Source organism: Python bivittatus, unplaced genomic scaffold (genome assembly GCF_059951505.1).
Source record: "Python bivittatus isolate LINGU-HERP-01145 unplaced genomic scaffold, Pbiv_v1 ctg000370_np1212, whole genome shotgun sequence".
NCBI lineage: Eukaryota > Metazoa > Chordata > Lepidosauria > Squamata > Pythonidae > Python > Python bivittatus.
In genome coordinates, this window is record NW_028277062.1 from 2,920,818 (window position 1) to 2,935,845 (window position 15,028).

General features: G+C 56.6%; 2 protein-coding genes across 2 annotated transcripts; both read left to right on the forward strand.

Moving 5' to 3' along the window:
• The first annotated feature begins 2,604 nt into the window (after positions 1 to 2,604).
• On the forward strand, positions 2,605 to 5,982 carry KCTD11 (potassium channel tetramerization domain containing 11). The gene is made up of 3 exons (XM_088142141.1): positions 2,605 to 2,671; positions 3,363 to 4,461; positions 5,389 to 5,982. Exon 2 carries the CDS (start codon positions 3,377 to 3,379, stop codon positions 4,385 to 4,387), a length of 1,011 nt encoding a protein of 336 aa, XP_087998267.1. The 5' UTR covers positions 2,605 to 2,671; positions 3,363 to 3,376; the 3' UTR covers positions 4,388 to 4,461; positions 5,389 to 5,982.
• A 3,889-nt stretch (positions 5,983 to 9,871) lies between these two features.
• On the forward strand, positions 9,872 to 14,984 carry TMEM95 (transmembrane protein 95). Its single transcript, XM_088141989.1, has 7 exons — positions 9,872 to 10,124; positions 11,625 to 11,681; positions 11,858 to 11,938; positions 12,547 to 12,567; positions 13,483 to 13,563; positions 13,873 to 13,960; positions 14,724 to 14,984. The coding sequence occupies exons 1-7, from the start codon at positions 9,872 to 9,874 to the stop codon at positions 14,755 to 14,757; spliced, it is 615 nt and encodes a 204-aa protein (XP_087998115.1). The 3' UTR covers positions 14,758 to 14,984.
• Positions 14,985 to 15,028: the final 44 nt, after the last annotated feature.

Sequence of the window (15,028 nt, forward strand, 5' to 3'; positions counted from 1 at the left end):
GGGCAATTCCATAGGCAGAGGCGCCTCTCCTTCCCAGCTGATGTGCTGGGAGGCCTGGCACTACGGGAGGCCTCTGATTCAGGTCGCAGACAGTGACTCAAGTCAGAAATTAGCAGCAGGTTTTACAATACGACCAGCTTCTGGAAAACAAACCTGGAACGTTTGCAGCAGGTCACCCGGGGTGCGTTCAGACGCATCTACGTGCCACTGAAAACGAGGCGCAGGATCGCTTCTGCGGGGGCGGCTCCCCAGCCTGGTTTCCTTCCAGGACTCACCCAGTTTGTTTGGTTTCTACCTGGGAAACAGGGTTGGGCAACGAGCTCCTGAATGTCATTACGACAGCGAGGGAAGAATGTGGCCTGTGCAGGGGGTGGGGGCTGAGCCACAGCAGGGCCCGCTGCGGCCAAGCGCCAGTTTTGTTGGGGCTTGTAAAAGGGCACGAAGAAAGTGCCACGCTGGTGAGCGGGTGGAGAAGACACCAGCCATGGTCAGCAATCAAGCAGCGAGTCCTGCAGATGGTTACCCCCAAAAGGAGGGGCTCAGCAGCCCCTGGGGTGGAACATGCCTAGCCCAGGCCTTGGGACAGAGCCCTGCTTGGCCGCAGGGTGGGCTGGGGCAAGCCTGACTCAGCAGAAGGCAGTTTTGTGTGTCCCCCCAAAGTTGGAAAAGCTGAAGGGGACCTTAGCAGCGGCCCTCCTGAATCATCTGTCCATTGGGGGGGTTTAGCCACTGGGAAACCCACCCCCTTGCCCTCTATCTTAGTTACCACCCTGCAAAGGGCTTTCAACAGAATTACCGATCAATAAAACAGACAAACGTAATAAATAAGGACATGCCCAGGGCCGCCCTCTGGGGGAGATGGGCAGCATATAGATTTAATTTATATATATATATATATATATATATATATATATATATATACACACACACACACACACACACACACACACATACATACATAGATATATACATATATATATATATATAAATCCCCTCTCACCCCTATGGGTGGTACGTGTCTTCCTCAATCTCGGGTCCTCTACCAGAGGCCTGGGAGTTTGAGGGTTCTGCAGAGTCTCTTAGCTGTTCCTAGCACTGCACTCTTCTGCACAGAGAGCTCTGATGTTGTTCCTGGGGTCTGTTGGAGCCCCTCTCCCGGCTTAGGAGTCACGGCCCCAAGTGCTCCTACCACCACTGGGACCACGTTGGCCTTGACTTTCCACATCCTCTCTAGTTCTTCCTTCAGGCCCCGGTACTTCTCCTGCTTCTCATACTCCTCCTTCCTGATGTGGCTGTCACTTGGCACCGCTACATCTATCACCACCCGTCTTCTGGTCCTTGTCTACTACCACGAGGTCTGGTTGATTGGCCAGTACCTGCCTGTCTGTCTGGATCTGGAAGCCCCCAGGATCTTAGTCCTGTTATTCTCCACGACCTTCTGTGGAATCTATCACTACCGCTGTCTTCTGGTCTTTGTCTACTACCACAATGTCTATACATGGACGAGACAATATATATATATATATATATATATATATATATATATATATATATATGTTTGTGTGTGTGTGTGTATATATGTATATTTATTTATACATACATACATACATACATACATACTCCGGGCCAGTCCAATTTCTCCTTCTCTGCCCAGCTCAGCCTACCTTGCGGGGTGGTGGTTATGGGAAAGAATGGGAGGCAGGAATGCCCTACTATCTTGCAGGAAAGGCGGCTAGGAATGAACAGATATATATATGCACATGCCGTGGGGCCCTCGTTTATCTATCTTACTTCTTTGTTTAGAAGGCGGATGCAATGACCTTCGCAGGAGTCTTTTATCTGTTCATTCCTAGCCGCCTTTCCTGCAAGATAGTAGGGCATTCCTGCCTCCCATTCTTTCCCATCACCACCACCCCGCAAGGTAGGCTGAGCTGGGCGGAGAAGGAGAAATTGGAGTGGCCCGGAGTCTCCCACGAAACCTGCGTGGCCCGGGGAGCCTCGAACCCAGGTTCCCACCTTCCCTGCACCGCCCTCGCTTCTCCACGCATTCGCCCCCTTGGCTTCTGCGCTGCCCAGACCCCGAACCGGCTGCCGGCTGCTCGTCCGTCTCTTGCACCCGAGAAACGGGCTAGGAGAAGCCGCGCAAGGAAGGCGGAATTCCAGGTCAGGAGAGACCCCCGCTTCCCTCCTCGCTCCCGCCGCCGCCGCCGCCGGGGCCTCTCCTGCGGCCCGACTTGGCGGCGGGCGGGCGGGCGGACGGGCATCGCTCGGGCCGGGAGGCAGAGACCGGCGGCGCTCGGGACGGGACGACGACGAGAGCCGCCGCCGCAGCTGCCCCCGCAGGGCGTCCGGGGCTGCTCCGGCCCTGTGCGCGCCGGGAGGGGGCCGGAAGGGCGAGGGGCGCATTCCCAGGGGGGCGCTCCGAGCGCGGCTCCGGGGTGCGGGCAGGGCCAGCCTGGCGGCTCCGAGGGGCAGAAGCGGCGGAGCGAGAGCCCCGGCCCCCCGGCCGGCCTTCCCGGGGCGGGGAGCCACTCCGCCCGCCCCCGCCGCTCCCTCCCCTATAAAGGGCGGCGGCGGCGGCGCCCAGAGAAGCTGAGTCAGGCGAGACGCGCTTGGCTTCCTGCACCGGCGCCGCGGAGCCGCTCCGAGACCGCGCCGAGGCGCCCGCCAGGTACGGCCCCCGCTCGCTCTGCGCCCCCCCGGCGGCCGGATCGGCTTCCCGAAGCGCGGCCGGGGAGACTTCGCGGGCGGGACCCTCGCCCCCCCAGCCCGGGGACCTCTGCCGGGCCAGCCCCGAAGGCTCTCCCAGGACGCGCCCCGGCTTTCGGGCACGGAGGGGAGAGGGGAGGACCCCAGTCCGCATCCTTCCGAGGCCGGCGCCGATGGGGGGGCTGAGTCCGAGGCCGCTGCTCCTCCTCCCGGCTTTACAGGTGCGCTTGTCGGCTTCCCCTCCTGATCGCCCCCGCCGCCCCCTCGGACATCTCAGCGAAAGGCCGGCGAATCGGCTTGCCTGCTCGGAGCTCCGCCAGCCCACCCGGCCCCCGCAGGCAGCAACTCCGACGGGGAGGTCCCAGGCCGGGAACCGCCCCGACCTGGCCAGGGAGGCGCACCTTTGCCCCCCCGCCCCGTGTGCCCGGGCTCCCTGCTCTGCTCCGGGTCCCTGCTTGTCTAGGTCCCCTTTCTTTCCCCAGCCCAAAAGTGCGGGTGGAGCGGATCAAGCAATGTTTTTTGCCAGGGAGCTCGGGAACATTTTCCTTTGTCCAATGTTTAGTGGCCCAAAGGTGCACCAACAAATTGGGCAGGGCTGAAGGCTCCTGAAGGCTCCCTCTGAGCAACACCCCCTCCTCTTCTCCTCCCCACAGGTGGCTTCTTGAGGATGCCGGATACCTGCGAGGGTCTGGGCCGGACCGGCCACCTCGTGACCCTGAACGTGGGTGGGAAACTCTACAGCACCACGCTGGACACGCTGACCCGGTTCCCTGACTCCATGCTGGGGGCCATGTTCCGCGATCCACAGCCAGCCCTCCTGGACAGCTGCGGGAACTACTTCATCGACCGGGACGGCAAGACCTTCCGCCACGTCCTGAACTTCCTCCGTTTTGGCCGGCTGGACCTTCCGGAGGGCTACGCCGAGCTCTCCCTGCTGCGGGCCGAGGCGGACTTCTACCAGATCCGTCCCCTTCTGGAGGAGCTGCGGCGGGTCGAGGTGGAGCGGTGGCGCCAGCGGACCAACGCGGTGCTCCACGCAGATGTGGACTTGCACCTGCGCCGGCTGCACTTCAACGTGCGCCGTGGGCCGCAGAACTACGAACTCAGCTCTTGCTGCCTTGAGATCTTCACGGCCAACGTCTTCTGCACGGACAGGCACTTCCTGGCCGTCCTACGTAGACGCCTGGGCCGCCCCGAATGCGCCAACGGGAGTTTGGACAAAGGGCCTTCTGGGGGGAAGCCGGACCAGTCTCAGAGAGGGCCAGGGTTTCCAGAAGTCCACGCAGCCCACAGGGAGGGCAGAGGACGTAAGAGGCAGCTGGACGGTTGGTCGTCTAATGGCGATCTGAGAATTTGCCTGGGCGATTCCATGGAAGAAGATGTGGAAACGGATGATGAGACGCCGGACTGTTCTCCAGAAACGTCCCATGTAGAAAGCACAATGTGCCACCACCTTTGCTTGGAGTGGGCCCCATGCCCACCTGCTCTGCCCACTGCAGAGTATGCCAAACAGAAGCTGCACCCCCTGCGTGTGGACGGCAGAGAGATCAGGTCCTCCAATGAATTCCTGGAGGAGGTGCTGAAGGTGGCACTCGCGCAAGGCTTCCGCGTGGATTTGGTGTTCCCTGACCCGGCGGATATCCTGAATGCCCGCTCTGTGCGGCTTGCGCGGCATTGAGCGGCGTCCCCCCGAACACCAGGGCAGAGAGGTAGACTGTGGCAGCCAGCTCTGCCTCGAGCAGAATCGACAGGGTAAGCGGCCAGAAGAAGCCACGATGACCTCACGGGCACCATGATGTTGCGAGACCCAGGGTGTCCCTTGCTCGTCCTCCCCCCAGGACCCACAACACTAAAGTGGGATGTGAAGCAGACTGCGGCCCTTTTCCTGAGGGAAATAAAGCATGTGCTGTTCAGAGCTGGAGTTCACGTAACCATGTTTATTGCATAAACATGCCTAAGCCGGTTGGCTCTGTTGTGTTATGCCACAAGCCAGAGTGGGTGGATTCATGCAGCACCTCAAGCTGAAATCAAACAAACCTTACTCCGGCTTAGCCCAACATCCAAGTCTCGCGGGCCTTGCCCTCACGGCAGGGCCACGTTTCTGGTTTTGCCAAGGGCCCCTGGCTTTAAAGGTGGCACGATGCCTGAAGCCGGGAGAGAAGAGGGGGATGGCAGGGAGGGCTTCTCCTGAGACCTGGCACTGGAGTGGGCAGGCAAGGTGCCTTCCAGGGTTAGGCGGCTGCTTCGAGGGCACAGCGGCCCTTTGAAGATGCCAAACTGGGCGGAGCTCCAAAAAGCTGCGTGATCTCCCAGTTCACGATGGGAGGGAGGGAAGAGGATGAGGATGAGGAACGCCAAGTTTTGCTCTCCAGGGTGAGGATCTGAGCGCTCGAAAGGAACGTGCCCTAAAAAGTGGGCTGGGCAGGGAATGGGGGAACGGCAGTCCCGGAGGGCCACCGGTTGGGGAAGCCTGCGTGGAGAAGATGCGCTCTCTCTGGGGTGGGCAGCGAGTGGTACGTGGCGATGCCTGGAGGTCAGAGGGAGAAGAAAAACTCCCTTCTGTGGCCCTGACAAACAGGCCTTTGTCTGCAGAGCCAAAGTCTGCCTTTGTGTGGCTTGATCAGAGAGGCTTTACAGTTTCTCTCCCGTTCCCCCCCCTTCTTCTCCCCCCCCTTCTAGATCTCATCCGTTGCCTCTGCTTTCGGCCTCCGACGTAGCAGCAAAGCAGAAGAGCCGTGGACGTGGTCCCTCTGTCCAAATCTTCCCTCCTTGGCTGCGGCGATGAAGAATCTACGTGGGGAGATGGACGGGGGAGGCAGGAGCATCGGTGGGGAGGGACAGTGACATCACGGTGACGCTCTCCTGCAAATGATGTCATGCACGTCACAACGCGCTTGTGTAAACGGCCCACGCTAGGTCATCTGTGTGGACCGCAGCCTGAAATCCGTACATGGAATTCATCTCGTTTGTGCAGTGACCTCGTGGCGCATGTGACATCATTGTGGCTTTTCCTGGAGGCCCAGGAGCAAAAGCCAAGTGCCCTGAGATGTGGGGGAGCCTGGGGAGGATATGGCAGGCCTACAGCTATGGGGTAAACGGGGAGCATTGCAGAAGTTGGCTGCCAGTGGGCCTGTCCACACCTTTGTGCTCAGCAGTGGTTTGGATTCAAAGCAGGAGGAGGGTGGCGCACGCAGGGCACCATTCAGCAACTGTACCCCCACAAGTATTCTCAGACTCCGTGTGCCCCCAGCCTTTCCTTGCCTTTAATCTGAAGAGCTGCTCAGCCCTTTGTGGTGCTTCCCAACCTCAGCCACTTTCAGATGGGCGGACTTCAACTCCCAGAGTTGGCTGGCTGGGGAATTCTGGGAGTTGAAGTCCACCCATCTTAAAGTGGCTGAGGTTGGGAAGCACTGGTCCTTGATCTTCATGGGCCTCCTTTAAAGTTTGCAAAAAATGAGCTGCTTTTTCTGCCCAACCCTTCGCTTGCCCAGCGAGTCTTATGACCCCAAAATGATGAACCTGGTTTGTTTTAGTTTCGCGTAAGCCATGGTGGATTATAATTCACACCTGATGGGGTAAATTGCAGTCCACCAAAATGTATCTAGTTTTTAAGACGCCAGGAGGCAGTGTTTTTCCAAGATGTTCAGATTATTGTCAAGTGGATGCTGTAACAGTTCAGCTGGCCTCTGACTAGTTTTTGCCCTGCAATTAATGAACATGATTTTTGGGGTGTGCATGTAATTAATGGGGGTAGTCGTTGTACACCTTCCTTTTTAATTTATTTTGCTTCTAATTTATGGTATCATACCTGAGAGGCTTTCTATGCTCTGCACACAAAAGGCCGCTCCAAGCTGCTAGTGGGGGATTATGGGAACTGTAGTCTCACACATCTGAAAGGTTGAGAAATGCTGCCCTAGATGGCTTCCTAGGGTCAGTTTTCCTGGTGCCTTCATCTTTTGCCGGCGATGACCTGCCAGACACAAAAATAGCGAATAAATGTGTTTTCAGCTGGGGTGGAAAATGGGAAGAACGTCATACAAGCTCCATCTGGACTGATTTGCCTGTTTCAAGAGCAATGTCGGGGCCTGCCTGTCTGGGGGGTGGGATGGGGAGTGGGCTTTGCAGCAGCTCAGGGGAATGTGAGGCCCTCGGTTTGATTGCCCTGTTCCAATAAAGCTTGCCAGTGTTGCTTTTCCATATGGTCTTGCCTTGAAATCTGGGGTTGCTGGGCAAGGGAGGCCAGCAGATTCCCCAGCTGTTTGTGAGATGTAACAACATCTGGGAATCGGTGGATGCTGCGCCCGGATATACCAGCCCACCGATCTCTCCGTCGCTGTTCCTCAACTTACGTGATGTTAAAATGAAATCCGCAAATGCTGCGGCCAGGAAAGACGTGTTAGATGTGAGATTCTGGGAGCCACATCGACATCTGTTGTCTAGCTGCGTCCTTGACCCCGGGATCTGTGTGGGCCGCAACAGCTAAGTGGAGATTAGCATGCGCGGAAATGGGTGGATTTGAGAATGGCCGGCCTGGGGGATTTTTTTTTCATGCACTAAAGTGTGTTTGCTTTAAATATACCAAAAGACTCCATTTGCATTAGCTGCATATTTTAGTTTGCAAATAATCGGGTGCATACCCAAAATGGCAGCTTAGCTTCCTTTAATAGAAAATACTCAATATTCAATGCCCGCTTCCTTCCATCTTGCCAAAATCCCGTTCGGCAGAACGGAGGGCTGGTTCACCATCACGAGAGCCCAAACTACAGCATAAACCAGCGGCTGAGCTGTGAGCTCTCCCACCTTGGACCTTCTCCAGAGGTGGGGACTACAAATCCCAAGCTTCTCGACTCAGCATGGCTACTACTGAAAGTTGGTCCCCGTCCGGAGGGCACCCAGGCAGGGGATGCTGAAGAGAGGCCATGCATTCTCTGCCTTGGGTGCTAGGTTCTCTTTGGGAGTGAGAGGTAAGGAGAAAAGCCCCACAAACCCTGTGCTGCCAGAAAAAACTACATATCTGGAATAATTTTGCTCCTGGAACCAGGCAGTTGGTCTTCCTCCCACTGCTTGGGGTTTCTCAGATGCACTGGGCTGCTGTCCCCACTGGGAACAGTGAACTGGGTTAGCTATTCGTAGGATAAACCTCTGGCGACCAGATGTTTTAAGGCCAACGTGCAGCTGCACCGCTTAGCCAGCAGAGGGCGCAGCTCCCACTGTCTGCCGGAGCCAAGGCAGCAGATGGCGTCATTCTCCGAGTGGATCTCCAACGGGCGCTCTCCAGTGGCTGGCAGGAAGTGCCGAGGATTCGCCTTCCACGGATGCCCAATGCAGGGTGTGGGGCTTATTGCGGGGGAGGGAGAGGGCTGAGGGGGAAGAGGGGACTCTTAAGGGGTTCCTTAACCCAGTGTTTCTCAACCTCAGCGACTTGAAGATGGGTGAACTTCAACTCCCAGAACTCCCCAGCCAGCTAATGCTCAAGGGGCCGAGGTTGAGAAACACTGGAGTAAGGTCACCCAGATGGGTTTATCGAAACCATTCCACCGTCACGCTGTGATTTACCCCCGTGTCTGCCTTTTCTTTGCAACGTAGTAGGCCAAGGGGATATACGCTCTGCTTCTGCTTCTGCTTCTGCTTCTGCTTAGGGCTGCTTTGCTGGGAGCCCGCGGTGCACCGTTGCTGTCGGCCTGCTGAATGCCCGTCTGCTGTATCTTCAAAGGGAGGTGGTGCTTTTAAGCAAGCCAGGATTTGGCCACCATGGGGATTGTCAAGAAGAGGCTGTACAGGCACCACTCAGAGACGGTGAAACTGGTTCTGCGGCACCCTGACTATGATCCTTGGGGGGGACCTTCCAACTCCACCATTCTTGGTCTTGGGGAGGGGGTTCCCCATGCTCTGCAGCGCCTTGACAGTCACCCCCCCTTTCCTCCTGCATGCTCAGGGTCCAGGTGAGGGGGGCCTGGGAAAAGGAGCCCTCCGCGCAGGCTCCATTGGGGATATGCCACCTGGCCCCTCGGACCTGCAGCGTCTCGCAGGAACCGCAGAATTCTGGCCCGGCTGCAGATGTGCCGGGGCCTCCTTGAAACCCAGCCCTCTCATGCGCCAACCGTCTGGTCTGAACTTTGCCTGGGTCTCTTCCAGGAAGGGTGGGAAGGGCAGAGGACGGGGAGCGAAAGATTGGGCCGCACAGTGCACGGGAGAGTTGTGAGTCTGGGAGCATGTGCCCGTGACACACCCGTCTGTGTGTCAGAGCCGCGCGCAGGGAGAAGTGGGCCTGGGGAGGGTGCTTACTCAGGCCCAAGCCAGAATTTAGGTCAAGCCTCACGTGACACCCGCAGCCGCCTCAGCCCCGGGCGGTGTGAATAAGCCACAAGGGTGTGCCTGCCAGGGCGTGCAGAAGATGCGTTAGCTTTATCAAAAATTACAGCCTGCCCTTCGAGAACACCGGCACTGAACAGGGCGGGCGACATTCACCCAGCGCAATAGTGGCACTCCAAAAATCCCAAGAAAGCCGTCGCAAATCCAGGGGTCCAAAAGAGCATCGACACCCCCACAGCGGTAGGCACAGCGTCCCAAAATAAGAAACTTTCACAGATGAGGAGGAGGAATTCATGGCTGGCTGGGGAATTCTGGGAGTTGAAGTCCACCCATCTTCAAGTGGCCAAGGTTGAGAAACACTGGAGTAAGGATTGGCCCCTGCTTTCCTACTTGCTGGTTTCAGCCCCAGGGGCGTTTGAGAAGAGTCTTCAGAGGAAGCCCATTGCAAAGGAGGGCAGTCCTCCAGCCGCCCCAAAGATAGGGGTGCACGTCCCAGCATTCCCAGCAAATAAGACGGCAGGGGCCCGAGGCATCAAGGGGTCTTCGGTCCTAATGCCTTTCTTCCCTTGTCCCAGCGTGGTCCCCCCCTAAAAACTGAAAAAATTCTCCTCGCGGAAAGACAAACACGCTTCCACTTGCTTGAAACCCGTCCCCAGATGCCCCTTCCTGGCTTCACCCCCCAGATGGCCCACCGGCCTTGAGGGCTGCTCTCCTGCTCCGCCAAGGATGAACCTCGGGGCTCTAGAACCGTCGCCAAAGCCACGGCCCAAACGGACCGTGGAAAGGGGGTTCCGGAAGTCCCTGAGGGCCCCACCCACCCCTTCCCAGCTCCGCCGAGCTGCTGCCCACCATGGGCCCTCCAGCACCCTCCACCCCAGGGGCCCTGGGGCCAGGTGGCCTGCTGACCGCCACAGCAGTCCTCTTCCTCTTCCTTCTGGCCAGCCGGGGCCCCAGCGCAGAGGCTTGCCTCAACTGCGGGCCGCAGTTCAAAAACCTGCGGGTGCGCTTTGCCCAGCTCTGTGCCCGCTATCGAGAACGCTTCCACCAGGGCACCTGCTCCAACTACCCCTGGGGGGGAGAGGCCGTTCGGGACTTTGCCTTAGGTAGAGATGCCAGGACCCTGAACCAGCCCGGGGTGGAGGGGGGATGAAGAAGGAGGGGAAGAATCGTGCTGAGGAGAAGCCTGACCCATAGGAATAATGTAGCCCTGTGCCCAGCACGGCCTGGTCGGCCAGAGTTGCTTTGCTGCCCATTGTACCAGTAAAATGCAAACGCCAAATACTCCAGCAGCATCCTGCCTTTTGGCGAGGGAAAGAGCAATACTAGGATGCCGAATGCGTTTCATGGAGGGCTAGCGAGAGGATGTGAAGCTGCAACATTTTGCTGCAGTTCACATCTCAGTACAGGTAGTACTCAACTTACGACCACAACTGGGACCAGAACTTCTAGTGCTAAGCAATGAAGTCGTTAAGTGACTCACACCCGATTTTATGACCGTTTTTGCTGTGGTTGTTAAGTGAATTTGGCTTCCCTTGTTGACTTGGCTAGTCAGAAGCTGGCTGGGAAGATTACTAATGGTGATCAGGTGACCCCAGGATGCTGTGGCCATTGTAAATATACGCCGGTTGCCAAGTGCCCAAATTTTGATCATGTGACTATGGGGACGCTGTGATGGCTGTAAGTGCGAGGACCAGTCGTAAGTCACTTCTTTCAACACTGTTGTAACTTCAAATGGTCATTAAGCGAATGGTCGTAAGTCGAGGACTACCTGTAAAATATTTATGTATCCCTCAGATCATTCCTGTTGTCATTAGCACCTAGAGAAGTGGTTCTGACTTTTCACAGACTCTGCACCTCAACCGTCTTGTCCGTGCTCAGGGAAGAAAATGCAGGTCCCCACGGAGTACGGAGGGCACTGGAGAAAATAGGCTCTCAGCCTTTCCCAGGCTGGCCTCCTCCAGAGGCCGTGCTGGCTGTGCGTTCTGGGATCTGAGGCCCAAGACATTTGGGGATGCCAAGATGGCTATTGGCCGTGTTCCCACACATTTAACTAGGTCATTTTGTAGGGGAGGCTGCTGTGCTGTGAGATCACGCAAAAGATCTTGCAAAGGGTGACACTGACCCCAAGGCTGGTCATTCCTAGGGTTAAAGTAACTCCACTGGTCAGTCGCATCCCGGAAAGGCCCAAGCCAGCTGGGGTGTGGAGCTCAGCTTGGGGTGGACTTGTGGCTTGCTTGTGCGAATGCGGACAACTTGGTTACTTTAGGGTTCAAGGGAGTATGTCAGTCCATAAAAGGCATCAATTTCACAGCCAGGTTCAGCCAGCTGTGCAAATCTGCCTCCATTGCAGTTTTTTTTTTCCCCCTTAAATTTCGTGCTCCTCCAAGAGAGGCTTCCTGGGTGCTGGGTCTCATAAGCCTCCGGACCACGGGCCCTGCGAGGTAGGCCAGGCCAAACAACACAGGGTTAGCCCGCACTGCTTTCCGGGCTTCAGGGCCAAGCAGGGCTGGCCACCAGCTTTTCCCCAGCCAGATCTCCCCCAGGCCCAGCCCCGGCTTGCAGCACAGTCCTCCATGACCCCCTTCTCTGCTTCCCCTGCCCAGACGAGGTGGCTCTGGATCTGCTCCTGGAAAAAGCCCATCGCGTCCTCCGGGTGATAGGTAAGTGTCCCGGGGCCCCCAGTCCTGGGGGGCTTCGGCAGGGTGCCAGGGTGGCTGGCTGGCTGGCTGGCTGGCTTTTCCCTGGACAAATTGGTCAAGGCAGCCTCTGGGTGTGGCTGGGGATGGTGGGAGCCATAGTCCACAGCTCTGCAGGACTCTCCTCTTTTTTTCCTCAGAAATAAAGCAAAGTTTTGCTGACGTCCCGAAGTTTTGGAACTGGCTTCATGAGGTTAAGATGCCAGGGGAGACCCGGGAAGGTGTGAGAAGCCGCACTCAGCTATCAGGGGTGTTGTTTGGCCTGTTGACCTGTCTGCCTGCTTTCTTCGCAATGGCGCTCGCTCGCCTCCGAGACGAGGGTTTCTGCTTGTCCTGGCAGATGCCTGCGACTCAGCTCGGAGGAATTTCCTAAACAGAGATGCTGAGTCTGACTCTGCAGCATCATTTGACGTATGGGTCCAGCAGTGCTGGGGCGTTGCTCAGACAGGAAGCAGAGCCGGCGGGGGGTGGACTAGATGACCTTGAAGGTCCCCTCTGATCCTCACATTTTGTGATTCTGTTTGCAGAGTGTGTCTAGTCTTCTCCCCAAATGATCTTACACGCCCAGGATTAGGGGGCCACTGACACTGGTGGTATTGGATAATGGACAAACATCAAGTCATCTGTGGGCTACGGGGGTGTGCAAGGACAGCCTACCCCAAATTCAAAAGCATCATTTGCTCCAAAAGTTTTGCAGGTCACACAGGGATCTAGTCCTCATGGTTATCAGCCAAGGGTTGTTCCCAGTTACTCATGTCTGGGGTATTTATTTTTTGTGTCCATCTGCTTTCTAACAATTTATATATTTTTTTAATTCTTTCTCTTCTAGCCCTGTGTCCTCCTGCTTGTCGTAAGTTTGGGGAGAAGGGCTGGGCTTCCCCACAAAGCATCTGATGGATAATTATTTTAATGACGTTTGATTGATCTTAAAGCCCGACTTTGATTTTCATTATATTGATATTTCTGCTACATTTTGCATTTTTAAATTGTTGTCAGCTGCCATGAGTGTTGGTACAGAAAGGTGCGCTATAAATTTAATAATAAATAGAGAATAAAATCCTGCTCTTTAAGGGCAAACCCCCTCTATATTACCCCTAGGAACAGAGCCCATGCAAATATTTCAATGCCTCTGGCACAAAAGGGGGGAAAGGCAGAAATAAGACAAATCTAATCTTTACCAAAAGCCTTTGAAATTGACTTTTTAAAAAGGCATCTTGGACGTAAGGGGATTGGGGCAGTCAACATAGGACAAGGTGGCCGCCTCAATTGTGCAAAACCACACCTCTTTTTCACATGCACCTTCCCTCTTGACTTCTTGAACCCCCAATGACCCTGCCTGGATGAATTTGAAAGCAAAATCCCGAGAATTGCCCTTGCCCTAAAAGAGGCGCCTCGTCCATTCCGAGCTCCTTCAAGATGCCAATTACTCTCATAAATTGCTGGGATCCGCCTCAGCCACGAAGGGATTCCCTTTAGTCACCAGCCAATGTCGGCAGATTTAATCAATTAATGAACGGCCTGGGAGCAGGCGGGCAGAGCTGCGTCTTGCCCGGCAGGGCTGGCTGGCATTAAAGCAGAAAGGCGACTGGAGTGAAAGAAGCCGCTCTGGGCGCAGGGTGGGGGAAGCCGAGGAGAACGGCCTCCCTCGCTGACCTTGCATAGCCCCCCCCAGCGCCTCTGCAGGGGAGCCACAGTTCACCTGTGCAACTTGGGGCCACAGGGCCAAGGGCCACGGCTAACCCCCCCCCCCGTTCTCTCCTGGCAGAGGTCGTGGCCTCCCTGTTCAACTGCTCCACCTGCCGCAGGGTGGAGATGCCCTGTTGGGACGTGAGGACCTGCTACCCAGGTGAGAGGCCGGCCCCACCACCCTCCTCTCCTGCCCCCTCCCTGGCGGTAGCCTGGTGGGCAGCGGGCCCCTCTCTCCCTCCCTGGCTGAGCCTGCCCGGTTCTCCCAGTTTGCTCCCCCTCCCCGCCTGGTTTCCCCCCCCTTCTTGCCCCCCACCCCCAGCCTCTTTCCCCACCTGCTGTTCCCGTTTCCCCCCTCCACTGCTGCTTTCCCAGGCTCTTCCGGTGTCCCTCCCTCCCTGCTCTCTGGGGCCACCGCCCTCCCTTCCTCCCCAGGGAACTCCCCCCTTGCTTCTCCTCTGCCCCACAGAGTACCAAGGCTTGCCAAAGGTCATCCAGCTGCTCCTTATCCTCTCCGGCTCCTGCTTCCTCCTGGGACTGGTCTCCTGTGCGCTGGAGTGAGTGGCCTTTCCTGGGGGAGGTGGGCAGACGGCCAGGAGGCCGCCCAGAATGGGGCGGGGGGCGCTGAATGGGGAGGTGGCTCCCAGGAGGATGGAGATCGTGTGGAGGAGGGTTCTCCTTCATGAAAGCGTGGGTCAGGGTCTCTCAGGCAGACCCCACATGCTTTGCCTGTGGGTGGGTCAAGGCACTGATGACGTTGTGGAATCCTTGCATGGCTTGGTCTAGGTCGGTGTTTTTCAAACTTGGCCACTTTAAGAGGGGTGGACTTCAACTCCCAGAATTCCCCTGCCAGCCATGCTGGCAGGGGAATTCTGGGAGTTGAAGTCCACCCCTCTTAAAGTGGCCAAGTTTGAAAAACATTAGTCTAGGTCAACCAAAGTCGGACAGCTTGTGCTTCAAATGGTTCGGCGAATCTAGCCCAGGTCTTCTGTGAACCCAGGAGTCACCTTACCCTTTCACAATTTATCTGTTTGGGCGCCATGTGCTTCATCCCCCTGGGTTCAAGGATTACCACGTGGTCTGGATGCAGTCTAAAGGGGCAGTGGCTTGTACCCACGTCAGCAGCCTTCCCCAACCCCCGGCCCTCAAGGGACTGAATTCCCAGAATTCTGAGCTAGCACTGAGCTGGGAATCCTGGAGGGCCGGCAGCTTGCAGAAAGCTGCGTGCGACACATTCTGCATACTTGCACCATAAATCACCCTGTGCAACAGGTCACTAAAGGTTGTCTGGACAGCCATTTTTCCCTTTTCTGCTTGTAGGTTTTGGCTCCGTCCCGGCCTTGGAACCAAGTAGATGCCTCAGTGGGATGGGAGGGGAAGGACGCAGGCCGCTCCTAGCATCCCCTCCCTTGGCACACGAGCAGCGAACGTGCACGAGTGAAAAGATGTGGACCCCGGTGTGCAGGAATGTGGCTGGCTCCATCACCATTCCCACCCAGAAAGCATGCTTTGTTCGCGCACACAGGAATGCGTGTATATGTAAAATAAGTGCAAGTGCTAGAAAAAAGAAAAGCGTGTGAAGTATCTGAACAAAGGCAAGTGTGTGTTTGTTCACACTCTGCGTG